Source organism: Bos taurus, chromosome 18 (assembly GCF_002263795.3).
Source record: "Bos taurus isolate L1 Dominette 01449 registration number 42190680 breed Hereford chromosome 18, ARS-UCD2.0, whole genome shotgun sequence".
Classification (NCBI taxonomy): Eukaryota; Metazoa; Chordata; class Mammalia; order Artiodactyla; family Bovidae; genus Bos; species Bos taurus.
This window is the reverse complement of record NC_037345.1, coordinates 24,927,256-24,949,614: the sequence shown is the minus strand read 5'-3', so window position 1 is coordinate 24,949,614 and position 22,359 is coordinate 24,927,256. Positions and strand designations below refer to the sequence as shown.

General features: G+C 54.4%; 1 protein-coding gene across 4 annotated transcripts in view; it reads right to left on the bottom strand.

Annotated features, from left to right (window-relative positions):
* SLC12A3 (solute carrier family 12 member 3) overlaps nucleotides 1–22,359 on the bottom strand; it is a 40,339-nt gene that overhangs the window by 5,112 nt on the left and 12,868 nt on the right. For 2 of the 4 annotated variants that reach the window (XM_005218464.5, NM_001206178.1), the window contains exons 12-25: nucleotides 21,771–21,894; nucleotides 20,135–20,236; nucleotides 19,077–19,232; nucleotides 18,315–18,414; nucleotides 16,826–16,937; nucleotides 16,120–16,260; nucleotides 14,997–15,103; nucleotides 13,091–13,173; nucleotides 11,955–12,032; nucleotides 11,219–11,320; nucleotides 9,016–9,127; nucleotides 6,253–6,339; nucleotides 3,182–3,317; nucleotides 1,692–1,759 (exon numbers count right to left, since the gene is read on the bottom strand). In XM_005218464.5, coding sequence (XP_005218521.1) covers nucleotides 1,692–1,759; nucleotides 3,182–3,317; nucleotides 6,253–6,339; nucleotides 9,016–9,127; nucleotides 11,219–11,320; nucleotides 11,955–12,032; nucleotides 13,091–13,173; nucleotides 14,997–15,103; nucleotides 16,120–16,260; nucleotides 16,826–16,937; nucleotides 18,315–18,414; nucleotides 19,077–19,232; nucleotides 20,135–20,236; nucleotides 21,771–21,894 — 1,508 coding nt within the window. The remainder of the gene's footprint in view (nucleotides 1–1,691; nucleotides 1,760–3,181; nucleotides 3,318–6,252; nucleotides 6,340–9,015; nucleotides 9,128–11,218; nucleotides 11,321–11,954; nucleotides 12,033–13,090; nucleotides 13,174–14,996; nucleotides 15,104–16,119; nucleotides 16,261–16,825; nucleotides 16,938–18,314; nucleotides 18,415–19,076; nucleotides 19,233–20,134; nucleotides 20,237–21,770; nucleotides 21,895–22,359) is intronic. The other 2 variants (XM_005218465.5, XM_015475706.3) reach the window with 2 other exon arrangements.

The window sequence follows — 22,359 nt, the reverse complement described above, 5'->3', positions numbered from 1 at the left end:
TAGTGGCAAACTTAGGGTCACAGAATGTTAGAGTGAAAGAGAATCTTGGAAATAATTAATTTAACTCTTCTCTATAATCAGGGAGGGACTTCCTTGATGGTCTAGGGGTTAAGAATCCACCCTGCAGTGCAGAGGACATGGGTTCTATCCCTGGTCAGGGAACTAAGAGCCCACATGTCTCTGGGCAACTAAGCCCAAGAGCCACGACTACAAGTCTGGGGGTCTTAACTAGAAGAGAAACTACAGAGCCCACGCGCCCTAGAGCCCGTGCACCACAACTAGAGAGAAGCCCGCACGCCACGATGGAGAACCTGGGTGCTGCAAGTGAGACTCGATGCAGCCCCAAAAATAAACATTCAAAAAAAATATATAATCAGGGAAGCTGAGGCTCAGAGAAGGAGAGTTACTGGCCCAAGGCCACACAGTGGGCTAATGGCAGAGACAAAATGCAAATCTGCTTCTCTGAACAGAGGTGGCACTCAGGAAGAGGTGCTTTGGCACACCTATGCCCCAGATGGCACATCCCAAGTACCACACCCAGGGAAAGTCGGGGAGCCATCCCAGGATGAAGGCGCTGTCACCGTCTTACTTGCTGACCCGGCCCACAACCAGGCTAACCTGGCCCTAGAAACGTTCTCTGAAAGATATTGACCAGCGGCTTGGAGATCAACTTGCTTCCCTTACACTATGGTCCCCACACCAAAGGAAACATGGAGCACTTTCTTTGTAGAAAAGATTATCTCCCCATGAGCCCCAGAAAGAACGGCTCCAGGCAGAGCCAGCTTCGGGGGCAGCCACCTGTGCGGTCACGAAGCCCCGCACTGAGACGGGTCCCAGGCTGTGTTTCACGCTCTGCTGTTACCATTCTGAAGTTCTTAATCGCCTTTGAACAAAGGGCCCCACATTCTCACTGCGCACAGCCTCACAAATTGTGTGCTCCATCCTGGTCTCAGGGTGTGAACAAACAGGTTCGGCGGCTTTCCCCGCTGTCCTGTGGAGTCTGCGGTAGCTCGCCCCAGGAAATGTCAGGGGCTCCTCTGGGCAGAGGGCTGCATTCCCTCTGAGCCGGCCTGTCCCTGAGAGAGGGGGCTGGGGGCCTGGCTGACCGTGTTCTGCCTCTTGGCCTCCATGAGGCTGTCCGCACCACTGTCACCTTCCCCTCTTCTTCCACTTATTCAGCCTGGGTCAACGGCCAGCCGAGGCGGCTCCTAACCAGACAGGGCCAGCAGCGAGAGAGGCTGGAGCAGCCCCGGCCAGGGCAGGGTTCTGATTCCACTGCCCAGACCTGGCACCAACATCAACTGGGGGTGGCTGGTGACCAAAGAGAGCTGGCCAAACAACTAGGAATCGATTTTCTTCCAGAACAAACTGGGTCCCCTTTGCCAAGCTGAGTTTGGCAGGAAAAAGCAATGGACAGGGGAAAGCAGGGGTGGGGGGAGTCGGTGAGGCTTGGGACACAGGGACCCAAGACCTCGGCGAGCTGGTGCGCTGGCGTGGGGCGTGGGGCGTGGGGCATGGGGTGGATGCAGGCCCGGTCAAGGAGTAAGAAGCCACCCAGATTGTGTTTCTATGGGCCTGGGGCCCTTCATCCTCACAGAGGAAGGCTCGGGTCCTCAGCCAGTGACCAGCCCTCTAAAGCTGACACTCTGGCCTGGGCATCAGGCTTCTCCAGCACACAGGTCACTACTTACATGACAACCAGAGCAGCATCTCGGGAATAATCCAGCAGAATCTCGTTCAGCCTCACCTGCCGCAGGGACTGGGCAAGGAAAAGCCATGTGGTCATTTCCCACGTCCCCTGAGCGATCCCCGCCAAGCCCAAGTCCACGTTCTTGAACATCTCAAACTGGGTGTGTGAATTGTCCCCCCTAAATTATGGTAGATTCTCCCACCTCCAAGAAGGTGACTGAAAGCCAAGCTTACCTCCTGGAGGAGCCCCTGGGGTGTTTTCTTCCTGACCTTATTATTGTGGGATTGTGGTGGGAAAGAGCACCTCCCGTGGGGTGGGGAGGGCTGGGTTCACATCTCAGCTCTAAGAGTTTCCGACATCGAGCAGGCACCTTGCCTCCCTGAGCTTCAGTGTCCTCAGCTGTGAAATGGGTGCTACAGTGCCCTCCCCGGGGAGCCTGGGGAAGCCTGAGTGAGACGATGCACACGAAAGCTCCAGGGGAAGCACTTGCTAAGGTGCACTCAGCAATGGTGATGGCTCGATCTCCCCTGTGACAGAGTAGGCAGGAGCCTTCTGTGGACACGACACATTACTCAGCCTTTTCTCAGGACTGGGTGACTCTGGAAGGCTCAGGGGCCGGGTCAGGGAACTCCCCAAAGCTCAGGTGGGGCTGAGCTGAGGGCGGACTCCCTCCTCCTCTCCAAGGCTTGTCTCTGAATTGTTCGGAAGTGGTGGACACTCAGGGTCTGATTGTGGATACCCCATTGGAGAGAAAGGAAAACAGAGGGCAAGTGAGTTCACCCAGATCTCACATGGGCAGCATTTGGGTGGAATCACTCTGTGTTGTGGGTTGCAGGATGTTTAGCAGCATCCCAGGCCGCTACTCGCTAAGTGACAGCGGCCATTCCTGCTGGCAGGTGACAGCCAAAACTGTCCCCAGAAATCAGCAAATGTCTCCTGAGTCCTCAGAACTACCACCATGGAACTCACAGGGAGCAGAACTGCTCTCCCCACCTTAAAATGGGCATGGCAGCCCCCGCTCTCCTTTAGGCCTGAGCAGAGTCCTGAAGATGCTGCCTGGGAAGGGCGTGGGGTCCATAGCCTAGGGGAGAAGCTCAGGCAGCTTTATGGGCCCACAAAGGACAAGCTCTACCTTGACCTTCACCATCTGCCTCATGAATTCCTTCCTGCAGGCATGGAAGAACAGGGGAAGAGAGGGAGAAGGACCCCAGGCAGTCCATTGCCATGGCCAGGGAGACTCAAAATGGACCGAGGGACCAGGTTCCCACACCAAGGATGGCTCTGAGATCAACCCCTGGGTCACTCGTCAGCCTGAGCGTGTGTGGCTTGAGGACACCTCAGAGGCTTGGTGCAGGGAGACTAGAGTTGAGGGTCAGGGGAAGGGGTTCAGGAAGCCCAGGACAGATGGGGGCACAGGCCCTGACCCAGGGGAGCACCTCGGTCAGGAGCACCCCCACCCCCACCCCAGCAAGGCCCTTCTTTCTCCCGCACCTTGATTCTATTCTTGTTAATCTCCTCATCCGAGATCTTCCAGGGGCAGTCCCGCCTCATCTCAGTGACCGTGGCCTCGTCCTTGAAGCCATCATTCAGGCGGAAGGGTGCAATCATGTCCTCAAAGCGCTTGATGCTGGGGGCAGAGAGAGCCAGTGAGACTGGGCAAGGTGCCCATGTCCAGGGGAACGGGGTCCTCAGAGGGAGATGGAGGTGGGGGCCGTGGGGACATACATTTCAGGCTGAAACCCTTTCTGATGCTGCTGTTTACACCAAGCAGCCTCTGTGTTGAATTCAGCCTTGACAGCTGCGTCTGACTTTGAACAGGACTTCCACAAGTGGTCCGTGAAGCCTGACTGGGATCCATCTCCACCCCCTGACCACTCCCGCCCCAGGGTGTTTACCGAGCACTGCTCTGTGCTATACAGCAGTGAACAAACCAGACAACATCCCCAGGCCGCACAGAGCTCGTGGTCTGCTGGGCGACAAATAAGCAGGTGGATACAGATCAGAAGACTTATGAAAGCATACGCTGAGTCCTGGGATGGGAAATACTTGGGCAGAAAGTCCTCTCTGGACCCGAGGATGCCCGTCCTTCCGAAGCTAGCTATGCACAAGGCAGGGGGTGTTGGAGCAAACAGAATGGAAGGTGCAAAGGCCCCGAGGCAGAAGTGTACTTGGGCTGCTTGAGGAGCAACAGAGAAGCCTGTGTGGATGGAGCAAGGTGAGTGCAGGCGTGAATGGGATGCCCTCAGGTAAGTCAGGGAAAGGAGGCAGCACCAGCAAAGGAAGCTGAAAGAAGGATCCCTGAAGTGGGAGGGATCCAGGAGAGGGCAGCATCTTGGATCCAAAGGGGCTGTTTCAAGAAGGACCGCTGTGTCAAATGCAGCTGTGAGGCAGAGAACGAGGAGGACAGCCGCGGGCTCTGCAGACCTGGTGGTGCAGAGGTCACGGCCCAAGCTGGAGAGAAGGATTTCAGCGGAGCTGCAGGAGGGCAGCCAGACTGGAGTGAGCTGGAGAATGAGGGAAGGGTGGGAGGAAGCAGCCACAAAGAGGGTAGCATCACTTTGGAGAAGGTTGGCTGTGCAAGGGAGGAGAGAAATGGTCCAGGAGGTGAAGGCAGATGCAAGAGGAAAGATGGGGTTTAAAGACAAGATGGGCTGGGGGGTTCTGCATGTGGCTCCCACTGTCCTCTCCATGGGGGAAGGTCTCCCCCTCCCATCTCTGTTCACGGCCATTCTCAAGGCTCTGCTCCTCCACTAGCAGAGATGGCCCTGTTCTCCTTTGCATCTGCGTCCATCTCTGCACCATTCTGATGCTTCTTGACATCCTCCCTGTACCTCAGCCAAGGTAAACCATGCAGGGCAGGGCTGCAATTTACTCACCTCTGCCCCTGTCGCTCAAGCACAGCCCTGAGAGAATGGGGGAGTCAGTATATCCATCACTGTTAACTAGTTCCTTCCTTCAAAAAAATATTTATTTATTTGGCTACTCTGGGTCTTAGTGGCAGCATGAGGGATTTTTAGTTATGGCCTGGGGGCTCTTACTTGCAGCATGTGGGATCTAGTGCCCTGACCAGGGATTGATCCCAGACCCCCTGCACTGAGAGCTCGGAGTCTTAGCCACTGGCCCACTAGGGAAGTCCCCTTTCTTTTCTTCTTGATGTCCTTCCTTCTCCAGGTAAACAAGGGCTAAAGAGGTCAGGACAGACCTTACTTTACTGAGAAGACAGAGTGCTGGAAAACCTCACTTCGACAGATTTACATAAGGCAATCCTATCATAAATGTCTTCTTTTAAGAATGTGCAACTGAATCATTAGGAAAGTAGCTTATTCCTTCTGGCCCCACAATTGAGCCCTGCTACAAATTCACACAGGAGTTTGCTTCAAGTCTGCCCACTTGCCATTGCATGGGTGAGCAGGGGAGCGGTTGCCCAGACCATTCGACATCTTCTACTCCCCAGGTGCCAGTGAGTTAACATAACATCAGGGGCTGCAGCTGCCACGCTTCCGCCTCAGGGCCTGGGGAACTTCCGTTCTGTTTGCTCCAGTGCCCCTCAGCCCCATGGAGGGGACGTGCCTCTGCCGTGGCCTCTGCAGAAGGAGCATCCTTCCAGTGGTGTATTTCGGGGCATATGATCCTGCCACTCGTGGCCATGGCCAACTGGACTAAAGGTGGCCAAGAAATAGACCTTCCGGTGACCTTTACTTTGGCTTGGCAGGAAGCAATGAGCTGGGATGGTCACAGTCCCTTTTTCAGACACTTAATTTAAGCCAATGTCCGGAGAAGGAAGGAAGCAGTCTGTAGCAGAGTTAGGACTATAGGGAAAGGTGGAGATACAGAAAGAGCTCAGAAGCTACAAGCAGGCAGAAGCCACAAATCCAGCCTTGACTGATCATTGACTCTAGGCAGGGCGCCCTGTTAAGCATGTTACATGGATCGCCTGAGACTGTGGTTCTCAAAGTGAGGTGCCTGCATCAGCACAGGAGAGCTTGTTAGAAGTGCACATTTTCAGGCCTCACCCCAGACCTAGAGACTCAGAATCTTGAGGCTGGGCCCCAGAGTTGTGTGTTCACAAACCCTACAGGTGATGCTGATGTTTGAGAACCACTCCTTTATGAAAACGATACAGGGGTTGGAGAAAATTTAGAAAATCAGAGTAGATAAATCAGCCTTTCATGAGTAGCCAGCAGCCTGAGCTTGAGAGGTGTGAAGCTGGAGACTTTCTCAGCCCCAGGGTGTGCGGGGTGGGTGGAAGGCCCCTGGCAGATGAAACACCAGCTCTGCTCTAGGAGCAGAATGGCCATGAAGAGCTTCAAAAACACTGGGTCTGTGAAAAGCATGAGTGGGAACTTTCATTGACCTTCAGCCCAGGTATTTTTCTGGCAAAGACCACAGCTCTGATATGCAAAGGACCACGGGGCAAGGGGGAAAAACTCAAACAAAAATTAACGGCTGCAAACTCTTTCTTTCCATGAGCCCAGTGTAGGCAGGGGCAGGTGAACCGGGTTGCCCTTGGTTTACCAAAGGGCCAACCCTTCTCCCTGGAACCCCCAACACAGAAAACTCACTGCTCGGCCCGTGGCTTCTGGTTGATGTCGGGAAGGACGTGAACTTCGTGGAATCCCAACCGGAACTTGCTCAGCAGAGAAATGATCCTGGAAGACAGAGGTTTTTTTTTAACGCATTCATTCCTTCAGTGAGTTTTCACTGAGCACCTGTGGAGGATATGTATGTTAGTTGCTCGGTCGTGTTTGACTCTTTGTGACCCCACGGATTGTAGCCCACTAGGCTCCATGGGACTCCCCCAGCAAGCATACTGGAGTGGGCTGCCATTTCCTTCTTTAGGGTATCTTCCCAACCCAGGGATTGAGCCTGGGTCTCCTGCATTGCAGGCGGATGCTTTACCATGTGAGCCACTAGGGAAGATATAGCAGCGAACAAAACAAACTCTGCCCTTGGGGATTTCACATTCTAGCCGACGAGGGAGGCAGACAGTAAGTGAATATTGATAAAGCAGGTCAGATGATGACAAGTGACAGGACAAAGGAACTGTCCTTAAGTCTCAGGTGGCCATCTCTGGGCTAGAGCTCCTCACATTCTAACGTCTGCGCACCTGCTGGGGAGCTTGTTACGACGCAGGTTCTGATCCAGCTGGCCTGGGTTGGGACCTGGGATTCTGCATTTCCTTTTTTTTTAATCTTTATTTTAAGATTTATTTATTTACTTTTGGCTGAGCTGGGTCTTTGTTGCTGCATGTGGGATCTTTCCGGACCAGGGATCGAACCCGTAGCCCCTGCATTGGCAAGTGGATTCCTAACCACTGAACCACCAGGGAAGCCTGGGATTCTGCATTTCTAAGAAGCTCCCAGGTGATGTGGGACTGCTGGTTCACTGGCCACACTTTGAGAAACGAGGGTGTAAGGAATGGGAGGTGAACGGTAGGAAATTCCTCAGGGTGGCTGAGGGAGCAGGTAACACATATGAGCTGAGTACAGAACCAGGAGTGGCAAGCCAGATAGCCCTGACTTTGTGTCCACAAGGAGGAAACGGCAACTGTGGTCTGAAGCAGTCAGAGGAGGCTTCACAGAGGAGGTGGCAATCTGGCTGGATGGTGAACAGTGGGTAAGACTGTTATAGACTGAAGAGGGTAGATAAGGGTGTTCACACCGGAACCACACAAGGAGGCTTCTAAACGGTACTCGTGCCTCGGCCCTAGCCCGCCCATTCCATCAGAATCCCTGGGCAGGACACGGTGTTGGTGACGCCCCAGGACTAGCCGGTGGGGAGTGAGCACCCCAGGAGGAGAGTCCAAATAAGCAAAGACATGGGGGTGCAGGGGATGGGGTGGGAGCAGCGAGGGGCTGCCTGGGACGGTGTGGAGCATGCCAGGGAACAAAAAGGAGACAAACTGCCATCGCTGGTCCCGGAACTTGGGAGTGAACTTAGGAAAGCACAGCTGGGGGCAGCACAGGGGTGGCCTGGGGTCACAAGGAAGGCAGAGGACTTGGGCTGGTCCAGAGTCAGCTGGGAGGAGAGGAGATTTCACAACCTTTGCTTGCAAGACATCCTGTGACCCCACAGTGCTGTGGCCTCGATCTGAACCAACACCCCGTGAGCCCAGCTTTGAGTGGGAGCTGGAACAGGAAGCCAAGAGGGCAAAGCAGCCTTTGCGGTGTGTTTATCTTCTGGAAAGGAGCACAGAGAAGCAGATGTTGCGTTTCCCAGGCAACATTCTCCTCCGCATTGAGGAGAAGGGCCCTCCAGTGGAGAAGCTCTCAGTGGGGGTGAGGGCAATAAGATGGGGTTGCTAGTCACCCTTAACTCATGCAGCAGGGGTCATGGGGATGTATGAGGTACTGGCATAAGACTAGGGTGGCACAGGCCATGGAGTCCTGTCCCTGGGGTGTCACAGCAGGCACTCAAGGCTGTGCAGGGTTTTCTCTCTGGCTAATTAACTGCACGGTTTGGGGCAAGCCACCCACCCCATCCTCCCCAGCCTGCCCACACCCTCCAGCAGTCCTCCGTCCTATGGCCTTCGACCTCACTTGACCTTGCTCTAAAGCAACAGGGGCCCAAATCTAGCCCACGTGTGCCACCTGCCCGACTCCTGCCACCTCCACACCTGTGTACGTGCCCGACTGTTTACTTCCGTCTCAGCTTAAGTCAACTCACATTCTCACTTAGATATGTCTTGAAAGGAAATGGCTTCACAATTTAATCAGCAAATCAGCAACCCTTGCCAGAAAGATGAGGCCAATAAAACCAGTAAACCAACATCACTCAGTTCTGGCAGATGCCATCACCTGCCCAGCACTTGAACCAGGCCGACTTCCTCTTGTTTAGACAGAGAATCAGCCATGGAGTTGGAGAATGGAGTCTCTTCTCACCAAGAGATTCCAGGGGATTTGCTGCCCTTCATCCTGGCCACTTAAGTCACCTCTGGCCTCACCAGGGGTGGCACCTGAAGCTTGGGAGTTGGGGGGTGCGGGGGCTTGGGTGGGGAGTGGGGGACGTTGCCCCGAAGGATTCTAAGCTCTGCCCTCATTTCTGAGGGGCAGGGCCTTCTCCATCCTTCATTTCACTGCAAATCTCCTGGAGATTTGTGGATTTAAAATTTACCAGCCCTCCCTGCCATGGCCAGGACTAGGACATGTGTATCTTATTAAAGGGGACAGGACACCAAAACAGCTTCTGAAATGGAGAGAAACCTCCTCCTGTCCTAAACTCTCTCACCGCTGCTGTGACCCGAGAGCCCTGAGGGGTGGAATGGGGAGTAGGGGCAGGTGTGGGCAGGCACGGGTAGCCCTGGATGGTCGGCGCTCCCCACTTACGCCTTTCTCTCCTGGTCCATCCTGTTGATCTGGCCCCCCACGAACACGCGGATCCTGCATTTGCTCCATCTCTTCTTGCGGCCGAGGAGATAGGGGATGAGGAGGGTGAGGCCTGGCAAGGAGGGTGCCATGAGTTAAGAGAAAGATGCTCTCAGGATACAGCCTTGTCTGGGTCCCGCTCCACTCTGCCTCTAGCAACCCCATCCCTTCTCTTGACCTCAGTGTACTCATCTCTATAATGAGTTTGTCAGGTGAAACCAGGGTGAGACATGGGCTCTGTGGGCTGGGGTTTACTTGAATGGCATGATGCTTTTATTTATTTTTAAAAAATCTGGGGGGCTTCCCTGGTGGCTCAGTGGTAAAGGATCTGCCTGCCAATGCAGGAGACACGGGTTTGATCCCTGATCCAGGAAGATCCCACAGGCCTTGGAGCAATAAAGCCCGTGTGCCACAACTATTGAGCCTGTGCTCTAGAGCCCGGGAGCTTCACTACTGAGGTTGCATACCCTAGAGCCAGTGCTCCGCAACAAGAGAAGCCACCACGATGAGAAGCCTGCACACCACAAGAGAGTGGCCCCTGCTCGCCACAACTAGAGAAAGACCCACACAGCAACAAAGACCCAGCATAGCCAAAAATAAAAATGCTGCTGCTGCTGCTAAGTCGCTTCAGTCGTGTCCAACTCTTCGAGACCCCGTGGACTGCAGCCCACCAGGCTCCTCCATCCATGGGGTTTTCCAGGCAAGAGTACTGGAGGGGGTGCCATTGCCTTCTCCGAAAAATAAAAATAAATTAAAAAAAAATTATTTTGGCCTTTCAGGATCTTATTTCCCAGAATCAGGGATCCAACCTGCGCCCCCTGAAGTGAAAGTGCCCACCAGGGAATTCCTGTGCACAAGGCTTTTAAATATGTGAGCCAGCATTTAGGGGGGCGGATTTAAACGAAGATCATGGCATCCGGTCCCACCACTTCATGGGAAATAGATGGGGAAACAGTGTTAGACTTTATTTTTCTGGGCTCCAAAATCACTGCAGATGGTGACTGCAGCCATGAAATTAAAAGACGCTTACTCCTTGGAAGGAAAGTTATGACCAACCTAGATAGCATATTCAAAAGCAGAGACATTACTTTGCCAACAAAGGTTCGTCTAATCAAGGCTATGGTTTTTCCTGTGATTATGTATGGATGTGAGAGTTGGACTGTGAAGAAGGCTGAGTGCCGAAGAATTGATGCTTTTGAAGTGTGGTATTGGAGAAGACTCTTGAGAGTCCCTTGGACTGCAAGGAGATCCAACCAGTCCATTCTGAAGGAGATCAGCCCTGGGATTTCTTTGGAAGGAATGATGCTGAAGCTGAAACTCCAGTACTTTGGCCACCTCGTGCAAAGAGTTGACTCATTGGAAAAGACTCTGATGCTGGGAGGGATTGGGGGCAGGAGGAGAAGGGGACGACAGAGGATGAGATGGCTGGATGGCATCACTGACTCGATGGATGTGAGTCTCAGTGAACTCTGGGAGTTGGTGATGGACAGGGAGGCCTGGCGTGCTGCGATTCATGGGGTTGCAGAGTCTGACACGACTGAGCGACTGATCTGATCTGATTTCACATGCAAATCTAGATCGCTGTCATTTATCACTGTATGATCCACACATGACTTCTCCACTCTGTGCCTCAGTTTCCTTATTTGTAAAGGGAGTTAATAATCATTTTCACCTGGGGACTGCATTAGGTTAACCTATGTAAACCCTTGGTATCAAGCATATAGTAAATGCTCAGAATATCTTCTCTGTATCTAGGACTCTATCAAGGGTGGGAACAATAAAACTGAGAGTCACAAGAAAATCAAGAGAGCATGTTTTTCTTTGGTAAGTGATGAATATGCCTACAGCTTTGCTGCGCTCCAGCTCATGTCTCCCACTTACATCACGTGCCCGTGACCCCGACGGCCTGTCCAGTCTGAAGTCCCTCCTCACACTGACCTCACCTGCTCCTTTAAGTCCCTCATTTTACAGCTGAACACAGAGGGCCACAGGAGGGACCTGGCCAGGCTCCCGTGAGGCCAGTGGTGGGCCCAGGGGCCCCATTCCTTTTAGCTGGGCCCCGAGGTCCCACCAGTGGCCTTGTCAGCGGCCAGCGAGGGAGGCCGAGAGTGGAGGTCATGGAAGGGAGGCAGCCAGGGGAGAGCCGGCATCCTGGGGCACTGACCTCCATCGTCGAACAGCCAGTAGATGTCAATGGTCTTCTTGCCCTGCTCCGACTGGAAGACTGTGCTGGCCTGCTCCTCCTGCACCAAGGCCTCGGGGTCCACTGCAGGAGCAGAGGGGCAGGTCAGGTGGGTGCGGAGCACAGGGAAAGGCCTGAGGCTGTCTGGGAACACAGCATGGGCTTGTGCACACGGTGGCCGGAAGCCCTTGCTGTGCGCATGCGCTGGGGACGCCCCCCTATGGGAGACTCCCGGGGCAGGGACCCCGGAAGAGCAGTGCTGGGATGTGCCCCGCCTCTGCTCCCAGCTTCTCTCTCCCTGGATTCTGGTTGGCTCCGGGGGTGGGACCATTCTCTTAAAAACTCCCCTGTGCCCCTCACAAATGCCCACAGGACACTCCCAGCCCCTGCACTGTTTCCCTGCTTCCCAGGGTGTTGTTGCCCCTCTGCATCGGAGCATGGCCAGGGGGCCCTTGGAGGGGCAGGACTTGGGCCCCAGAGCCTACTGGATGGTGTCCCACGATGCCTGGACTCTGAATTCTCCAGCAGGGCTGGAAATCTTTACCTTGCCCCTAGCCCCACTGCCCTACCAACTCCCTGTGACCCAATCCTAGGGGTTTCAGGTCACTGCCAAAAACAAAAATCTCCTGCCCTCGGCCGAGTTCCCCCGTGGCCCATCACTCAGTGCTCCCCAGGGTGAGAGCTCCCTGTGCCTCTGAGTTGGGGTGGGGGGACTGACCTGTGCCGGAGACAGACAGGTGGGCCCCGCCGGCCCTGGCTTCCTTGCTATCCTCTGCTGGATCAAACATAGGGTTAACTGAAAAAGAGGGGGAGCTTTGTACCCAGGCTTCTCTGGGGGCCCTCTTACCCTGGGGGAAGGTCCTGACTCTGCAGCTTCCACTGATCTGGTCTCTACCTCCCTGCACACTCCATGCACCCCCCACCAGCTTCCTGTCTGCTCAAACAAGGCATGCTCCTTCCCACCAGGTCTCAGCAGTGGGTGGGTGGCCTCAGAGCCAAGCGCCCTCTTTCCCCAGCCCTCTCCTTCTAGAAATAAGCGCCCTCCTCAGAGAGGCCCTCCTGCCCGCATTCCCCTCTGTGTGGGCTTCCTCAGGACACCTCATGAGCTATCACTGCCTGCAATGAGTCCTGGGTCCACTGCGTTTCCCCCAGAATGTCAGCTCCTCCAGGGCAGACTTGGTTTTGTTCCCTGCTGCACGCCCAGCACCTAAAGCCACCTTGGTCAGGAGTGTGGCTGCTGCTCTGCAAATTCTGGTTGTGTAAATATTCATTGAACTACCAGCTGCCAGGCACACCCTCAGCCCATCGGTGACCTGGGTGAACAAGACCCAGGCTGGCCTGCAGCATCCGCTCCTCTCAGCATCACACCCCCCACCCCCATTGTCTTTATATGTGTTATTTCTATCACGCTTCTAAAAATAACGAGTTCAGATCTATTTACATGTGGCCTTAAATGTAGCACATCTCCCTACTCTATCCCCAGCTTTCATGGCCTCTCTGTGTGTGTTTTCATGCTCTGGGGTCTTCACGTGGCTCTTCTCCCCGTCTTTTTCTCTCTCCTGTCTTAGTTCCTCTTTATCCCATCTGGTTACAAATGCTCCCATGGTGATCTGGGGAGCTGTGGTCCAGTCAAGCAAGGCCTTGAACTAGCCACATCCCCTTTCAGAACCTCAGTTTCTCCTTTTAGAAATCTGATGATTTCCATCAAAAACTGACTTCCTAGGAGTCTGTGACCTTTTATTCCTTACTAATTTCCCCCTCTCCTCCCTGAACCACTTGGGGAAAAAAATGGGTTCTAGAGCTTCCTGGGATCCTGTTGTCTTTGACAGGGGTGTCAAGAAGGGGGGTACTCACTGTGCGCCTGCATCACCTCTGAGATGTTGAGGCCCTCACGCATCCTCATGACACAGACACCGTAGTTGAGATCAAAAGCGTCGCTGGAGAGAGAGGTCATGGGGTCAACCTGCTCTCGGCCCCGCCCCCAGCCCCCAGCCCCCAGGAGGCCTGTCTAGAGCTGACCCTGCCTCCCACCATACCCTTCTCCTCTCTGGGCCTCAGTCTCCCATCTGTATAACGTGCAGGCAGGACCGGAGAGGTGGCCAGGACCCCTCTAGCTCTACTGTCTGAGGCACTGTGGATCCTGCAGACCCTCTTGGGGGAAACTGAGTCGGGCCAGTCTCGGAACCAGCCCTGTCCTCCTGATTGTTGCTGTTGCTCAGTTGCTAAGTAGTGTCTGACTGTCGACCCCATGGACTAGACTGTAGCATGCCAGGCCTCCCTGTCCTTCACTATCTCCCGGAGTTTACTCAAACTCGTGTCTATTGAGTTGGTGATGCCATCCAGCCATCTCATCCTCTGTCACCCCCTTCTCTTCCTGCCTTCAATCTTTCCCAGCATCAGGGTCTTTTCCAATGAGTCAGTTCTTCACATCAGGTGGCCATAGTATTAGAGTTTCAGCTTCAGCATCAGTCCTTCCAGTGAATATTCGGGGTTGATTTCCTTTAGGATTAACTGGTTTGATCTCCTTGCAGTCCAAGGGACTCTCAAGAGTCTTCTCCAGCACCACAGTTTGAAAGCATCACACGTGGCTCATCTTCACATCTCTACCAACAGAGGTGGGAATGGGAATTGCTACTCCCATTTGACAGATGCAAAATCTAAGTTTTAGGGAGTAACTTTTCTATGACCACACGCTAAGGAAGTGGCCAGTTCAGATCAGAATTAAATAGCTGAAGTTGGACATGCACACAGGAACGGCCTCACTCATGAAGACAGCAGTGGGCTGTCTGTATGGTATGTCTGGAAGACTCCCACCCCACAAGTATATTAACTGCCTGGTTGACAGGGTGCCCAAGAGCCCACCATCAGGGCTAATCTACTAGGCTAAGCACTGCCCTCTCTGAACTCTAATCACAAGTCTCTGGGACAGGGCCCTTTAGGCTTCAGCAGTTTGGAGTTTTGGCATATTGAAGCCACTATGTAGGGGTTCCTACAGAGCGGGTATGTACTGCCTCCTGTTGTGATTTTGCTAGAGGTGGTGAGATGCACTGCTCAGTCATACAGCTGGTTCCCAGCAGACCTGGAAGCCAGGCCCAGGTCCCCAGCACTCAGCCTCATGCTTGTTAAATGCCCCAGCACACTGCCTCTCCATACCCCATCAAGGCAGAAAAGCAGCTCAAGCAGGCATTTTCTGGACTTTGCACAGCAAGAAATGAAAGAGAATGGGTTTGGAGTTAACCCTGAAATCCCAGGGAGTTTATCCCCTGGTCCCATTCCCCAGCTTGTCACCTCCTCGGAGGCCTGGTTTCAGTGGTACCACCTCACAGCTTGAGAGCTGGGTATTTGCAGGTCTTCTGCAGCCCCCAGGTAAGCACACGATTTTCACCTAAAAACTCACATTTTTGACTTTCTGAAAAACTAGAAGACCTGGCAACACTGGGTCCTCATTTCTGCCTGGCACAATTAGCTGGAGCCAGGGAACACCTGTTCCTTTCCGTTTGCCACAGTCCCCACCGTTCCCCGATGGCCCACACCTGGCCCACTTCACTGTTACTTGCCTGTTCTCTGCCAATCTGGGTGCCTATGACCCACGGGACAGAGTGGGGGACCCTCCGTCTGTCTTTTCTTCCTCAGCTTTGAACCAGTGGACTCAGCTTCTTACAGCGCCCACTGCTTCCCCTCTCCTTCCCAAGGACCAGGAAACGCCAAAGGCCCAAGTCAAGAGGCCTCAGGCCCTGCCCCGCCTGGTGACCTCACTCACTGCAGGATGCCAATGTAGTCTTCCACCGTGGCTGGGTGAGCCGACTGCCAGTTCTTCTTGAATCCGATCACCAGAATGTTGGGCTTCATCCTCCCGAGACCTGCGGCCTGCCACAGGGTGGGGATGTGGTGACGGGTCAGGCCTCTGTTCTGTGACTAGGGTGGAGCTTGGTCTCAGCCCAGTTTCCCTCTCCGCCATGGGGTGGGGGGCTCAGGAGAAATATCTCCCAGTTCAAGGTCCTCGTTGCCTGGATACACCCATGAGAAAGGTGAAGCTATAGCCAGAGTTATTCCCTGAGGCATCTGCAAGCAGGGCTAACAGCTGGACTGTCCCATTAGTTCTGGATTATCCCAGCTACTATTTATTTATGGAATTATTTCCTGTAACAGGGCACTTGAATTTGGATGTCAAGCTTAGAGTACTCCTGGGTCACCTAATCCATACATCTTTTATATTTCTCTTTTTTTAATGTTAAATTTTTTTTTTTAATTTTTGAGGTAAAGTTTACATAACATAAAATCAACCATTTAAAAGTGTATAATTCAGTGGCATTTAATACATTTAAAATATCACACAATCATAACTTCTACCTCTGCTCCAAGTAGTTTTATAATCCCAATAGGAGACCTTGTCTGCTCTTTTTTAATCTTGAGAAATACTGGAAACTATTGAAAAGGAGTCCCCTATGTTGACTCAGAATTAACAACTGTTATTTTATCCATGCATCCCACTTTACAAATAAGAACACTGAGCAATAAAAGGAATTGCCTGAATGGAATGTTCTAGAACTTGACCCGAGTGGTGGTTTCATAGCACTAAGTGGTGTCTGCATTTGTAAACATATATCAAACTCTACACTATTTCACTTTGCTGTCTGTAGATTATATCGTTAAAAAGTCCCCAAACCACAAAATGTGTCAGCAGCTCCCACCGGTCTCCAAGGCAGTGTCCCCGGGATCCTGGGCACTTGGAGAAGGTGCCCTGAATCAGCACATCCAGAGAGGGGGAGGAAGGTGAGACTCCCATTGCAGCAAAAGGGGCTTCAACTAGCCCACCGGGGCATCCCACTTCCAGGTTGCCAAGCAAGTAGTAAGGCCTCTGGGGAAGCCCCAGGCCCACCCACCTGCATGAGAACCTGGACGCCGCTGCGGAGGTCCTCGGCGAGCACGTCGGAGTAGAAGGCTTTGATCTTCCTCTTGTTCAGCCACTTGGTGTGCCCGTTGGCGATGAGCCGGAGCTCAGGCATCCTCTGTTTGCGGGGGCCCTGTGGGTGGCAGGGACACATGACCTCAGGGGTGGCCTTTACCCTCTGACCTGAGACACAGTTCCTCTCTTGCCCTGGAGGTTGTCCCCTGGGCTCACTGCTGGTTTCCTTTACAGAATTAGGGGAAAAAAAGAGGAGGAGGAGGGCTTCCCTGTGGCTCAGCTGGTAAAGAATCTGCCTGCAATGAGGGAGACCTGGGTTCGATTCCTGGGTTGGGGAGATTCCCTGGAGAAGCGGAAGGCTACCCACTCCAGTATTCTGGCCTGAAGAATATAGTCCATAGGGTCGCAAAGAGTCAGACACATGAGGACTGAGCGACTTTCACTTTCACTTTTTCACTAGGGAGGGGGAAGGCCAGGAGGAAGATGGAGGGAGCAGGTGAGGGGCTGGGCAGTGGGGAGAAGCCAGTGACAGGGACAGGGAAGGGGAGAGAGCCTGTCCAGGCTCCACAGCCCCTCCTCCGGCCCCTACCTCACCCTACCCCACGCCCACCCTTGGGGGTGGACCCGGTGCCCAAAGGCTCCTCCAGGAACACAGCCCCACCCTCCCTGCAGGGGACACTCACCATGAGCACATGGCCACAGATCATCAGGCTGAGGTTCCGGGTGAAGGTGCCCACGAAGTCCACCAGGGCCGGGCGGAAGTTGGGGGGCCCCGTGAGCACCAGGCACTGGGGGCTGAGGAGGGGAAGGGAAAGAGCAATTAGGACAGAGTTGGGGGTGTGGATGCCAAATAGAGTTGCTCCAGGCATTGCCCCATCTCCAGGACTCCCTTCCTAAGCAGAGGAACCAGCCCGTGGTCTTCCCATCCATGACTCCTTTCCAGCTCTCTCTGTGGCCAGCCACCACACTGGGTGTTCCTTGTCCCTCCTGTCCAGGCCACCACAAGCTCCCCTGGGGCGAACCTCCCTCCTGCTGCTCCACCTACTGTCCCCGCTCCGCCCAGCACAGCATGGTGTGAGCAGAATCAAGACTGCGAGTAGGGAGGCCCCTCACTCACGAGATCACTGTGTTACTGGGTAGAAGAGGCAGCCAAGGCTCACAGTCAAGGGTCACTACCAGACTCAGTTGGAACCAGACAAAACTGGCCATTCACCAGCTGTGTGAGTTGGGGCCCATTACTTAACCTCTCCTTGCCTCAGTGTTCTCATCTGTGAATGGGGTTAGCAGTTTCATATACCTCAGAGGGTTGTGCCGACGCTGTGTAGGTCACCTAGCATAGGATTGACACCTAGATACGTCCGATCATTAACATTGTGATCTGTTGGGAAAGGGATTCTGGAGGTACAATTTCCCTCACTTAGGAGGGGAATCAGCTTTGAAGAGTACTTGGGAGAGGCTCAGCACAGTCAGCCTCACAAATTATAACATCAGAGCACCCTTACGAACAGGTGGCACTTAGAATCTGTAGGTTCTACATCTGCAGGTTCAACCAAGTGTGGTGGGGACTTCCCTGGCGGCCCAGTGGCTAAGACTCTGCACTCCTAATGCAGGGGGCCCGGGTCCACCCCTGGTTGAAGAACTAGATACCACATGCTGCAACTAAAGATTCTGCACACTGAAACAAAGATCAAAGATCCCAAGTGCTGCAAATAAGACCCCGCGTGGCCAGAAAAATATTTTTTAAAAAATCAAGCATGGAGATTGAATCTGGATGTGGGACAGTGGACAGCAAGGGCCAAAGGTACTAGGCTTTCTACGTAAGGGACCTCAGCACCTGAGGATGTTGGTATCTGGGCAGGGGATGGGAGGTGGGGCTGGATCCAGGCCCCGGTGGACACGGAGGGATGTCCGTGTTGTCTGTTTGTATCGCGCAGAGCATATTCCACTGTGGAACTTAGGTACAGAGAGGCCACTAGACTTGCTTGGGCCCCACTGGGCAGCATCTACTCTGGTCTCCTGACTGCTGGGCGATGCTTCCCGACCCTGCTCCCTCTCCGAGAAGGGGCCGTGCCCATCCTGGGTCTGCTGGTCAGGTGTCAGGTCTTGGCTGGGGATCTCCAGAGCAGGGTCAGAGCCAGCCCTGCACCCCAGGCACCCCGAGCCCGTGCTCACCGGTAGTTCTTGATGTGGTCCTCCACCTCATTGAGACCCACAGAGTAGCTCAGGGCCAGGTTGTAGGAGCCCGCCTGTACCGAGGAGCCCCAGTTCACCTCTGAGGTTAGAAGTCACGGGAGAAACCAGACATTAAGTACAAGGGAGGGAATGTTGACCTTTAGGAAGCAAACACTCATGGGAGCAGTTGACAGCCTGTAGTTCTGTTCCTAACCTTTGCACTTACAATATGGCTACACGCTCAAACATTATACATTACATCAAGCTATTGAACTCTACAAACTAGTCTCCTCCTTTGACAAACAGACCTTCACAATGACCTGGAAGGCCAAGTTCAACTTGAGAGTTCTAGGCTTTCCTGGAGTTCTTTATCTCACTCTGAGAGTGCTGTCTCCTGGGATCCTTGCCTGCCTGAGTGTAGACACCCCTGCCCCTGTGTCCAGGCTCTGACTGCCTGCCTTTCTATCAGGCAGCCCCTGGTCTGGTACGCACACCAGCAGGCCAGCCACTCTCCGGAGGTTGGACCTGAGCAGGCAATTCCAGGTCCTGGGTGTCTGGCAGGGGGTGGTGTGGGCTCTGAGTGGGCACACTCCCTGGGGGCTCCTCACCCCATGGGGAGGGATGAGGCTGGAGGACCAGAGGGAGCCCTTGGGAGCACAGACTCTGAGACAGGCCCTCTGGCTGAGCTGATGGGCAGGCTGGCTCAGCAGCCTCAGGGCGAGAAGGGGACACCTGACCCCCAGGGCCGCCTGAGACACACACCTGGCTTCTTGTAGATCACATAGAGCAGGAGGAAGAGGACCACGCCGATGGCGATGAGGGCCGCCCACCAGGTGAGGAGGAACATGATGACCACGGAGATGATCGCCCCAAACAGCGCTGCCCACTTGCTGTAGTATCGGAACGAGGGTCTCCACCCTGGTGGGGGGCACAGGGCATGGAAGTACACTCAACACTCTGGAGTCTCCCTCTGAGCCAGCACAGCTGGGCAGGGTCGGGGTGGCAATGCCCATAGTGCCCAGAGCCGGGGTCCCAGCCTTTGCCCACCCATCTTGCTTCCTGGGATTGGGCTTAGAAGCACTGATAGAGCCACACGCCTGCCTTGGTTGGCACCCTCCCACGTGAACAGGCTGTACCAAAGGACAGGCATCCGGCTCTGGCCAAATACGGCCACAGGACACCCAGCGTCAGCAACACTGCTGGCTTCCGGGGCTCGCACAGAGCCAAGGGGGTGAATGGAGGGGAAGGAGTTGATTCTGCAAGGCCCATATCTGCAGCTGTGCCAGGGCCACCACTAGTGAAAGCCACCCCACGGCACAACTCCAGGGCACCGTGGTCCACGGCCTAGGGAAAAGGTGGCTCGGGGACCAGCTTATCAGCAGTTTCAGGCCGATTGGAAAAAGTCTTCCTGGAAGACTCTTTGCTGCCATCTGCCAGAAAGTATTCATAATAAACATATAAATCTATGATGTCGTGAATGGCGCCCCCTGGAGTTGGGCAAGTGCAACCTGCAGCCTCTCTGGTGATTTTCTTCCCTCTCTTGGGAACCAGGTTCCTGACTCCCTTAAATCTGGGGGAGGAAGGCAAGAGAAAAGTCTCTGCACGCTGTAAACAGTGTATGAATCCATGCAGAATGTATGTACATTGTAAGTGCCTGATAAAGGATAGCTGTTATTATTATTATTGGAAAGTTACCTTTAATTGACTTCAGTTTGACAGATGACCTTGGTCTTCCCACCTGCATCCATGTCTTCCACGCCCCCTCTCCATACCCCAGCCCCAAGTGTCACTTCCCATGGAGAGATGAGGGCCTTGCTTACCAGGAGAGTTGGTGATGGAGGCATGGAAGCAGCTGAAGTTGATGAGGGCGTAGGAGCACAGGAAGAAGTTGGAGATGATGGGGGCGATGGTGTTGAGCTCAGCTTCAGGGACCCAAGGGAGAGAGGAGACAGTCTGTTGGGCAGCTCCATCACAGAGTCCCCAGAATCCTCCCTCTCAGGGTAAGGGAATGCCAGACGGGCCACCAAGGCTCAGTCTCAGCTTTCTCATCTGTGAAAGGGGCCCATCATTTTGTGAATCTCAAAGCCCATTGTTTCGTAACAATGGAGGATGAAGAGGAATGCAAGGGTGGATCCTGTCAGGCTACAGGATGACCCAGGACAGTGCTGTCACTTCTTTTGTGACCACAAATTGTAATAAGAAATACATCTTACAATGCAACCCAAGACACATGCCATCTGTTATCTGAAACCTTGGGGCCATATCACAGTTCCATCTGCAGTGGAAGCCTGCTCAAGACCTGACTCCTGCCCTTCCCTGTCTGGCGAGCCCCCTGCCCTGGCACCCCGGCACACTTCTGCACATGAATCCTTGTCTCAGGGCCTGCTTCTGCACGATCCCCGAACAAGACAAGCGCCTCTGTGTGCCGGGTCTTCTGTACACAAGTCCATTGAATCAGCACAAGAACCTGACCAGGAACATCTGAGATCACTGTCCTCCGTCTGAGGTCCAGTCAGAACCACCCAGATGAAAGGACATCAAATTGGAGGAGGGGGTGGACCGCAGGGTGAGCAGGAAACAAGCAACAACATCCAGGACCCCGGACCTGACCAGGTGTTTCCAGCCCTGGGTGTGGCCCTCCTGCCTCTTCATCTGGTGTAAGACCCAGTCTGGAACGTTTCCCTCGAATGGAAGTGGGGCTAGATCACTAGGCTATGTCTCCTGGGTTGGCGGTGCCGGCCTAAGTCGCAGGGATTCAGCTGTGGCAGGAAAGCGCCCCCCAGCCAGGGGAGGTTCACCAGTCACTGACCCTGGCCCCATTCCTGCTTCGGGAGGAGGGTCAGGGGTCTTCATGGCCACTGCTTTTGCTTGGTCGGGTCACCTCTCTCCTGGCAAGTTCTGCCTTGTTGGCTAAACTTCAGAAAGTACTGGGGAGTGGGCACACACGAGCGTGTGCATATATGAATGCGTGTGTGTGTGTGTACATACGTGGTCTCTTCCTGCCCATCAGCGACACACCCTCTACGCATTGTTGCTCCCATTTTGCAGACAAAGAAACCGAGGCTCTGGGAGGTGAAGTACCTTCTCCAAGGTCACTCACCTGGCACATGGCAAAGCCAGGATAGAGGTCAGTCTAGCTAACTGATTAACTGGGCTCTTTCTCCAAGGGCATCCCCTGTCTCAGACCCCAAGGGACCCAGTAGCTCAAGGTCTGAGAAATGAGGTTGGTGTAGCTTCTGCACCTACAGAGATAGTGACCCAGCTGCTTGTATCAGCTCCCGAGGAGCAATCAGTCGCTTGCCCTGTGCTCCCAGTGTTTCCTGGGGGCTGGTTCAGACCTGGGGAGGGAGGGCCCAGACGCTAGCACACAGGAGGGCAGAACCAGGGAAAGCAGGTCGGGCCCTGCCCTGTGGCCAGCCGGAGAGGTGGCGGCCCTGCGTGCCCTCGGCCACTCACCGATGATGATGAAGGCCACAGCGATGGCATAGGCCAGCAGGTAGCCACGCACCGGCTCGTTGTTCTTGCCATAGCCTTTGCCGAAGAAGCCGATGAGCGGGTACAGCTGGTCCAGGCACAGGCACTGTGGGCACAGGGCGACACGCTCACCCCTGGCCGGGACCTGCCCGTCCCCTCCCCTGCGGCCACCTGGACCCCAGCCCCTGCTTGCTCTCTCCTTGACCTCAGCAGGGCACTTCCTGGCTTCTGTCTCTGTGAAAGTGGGGGATATCCCACCTGCCTTCTGTCTCTGTGAAAGTGGGGGATCTCCCGCCCTCTCCACTTCACCACGAAGACTGAAAGGGGGCTGATCACATCGGAGGGAGACTGGGAGGGTGGGCTGCAGATGGGGTGCCAGACTGTGCAGGGAGGGTGCGGGATGGGAAAGGTGGGTGCTCTTCAAAGCTCAGTGCAGCAAGGGGGCTGCTTCCTGCAAGCCTTTGGTTTCCCAGCTCCTTTCCTTCCCATCTAGACACGAGGTCACATGACTCCTCCGACCTCTGGAGGTCACCTGGCCTCTCAGACTCTCCCGCCCCCTCCTGAGGCCTCA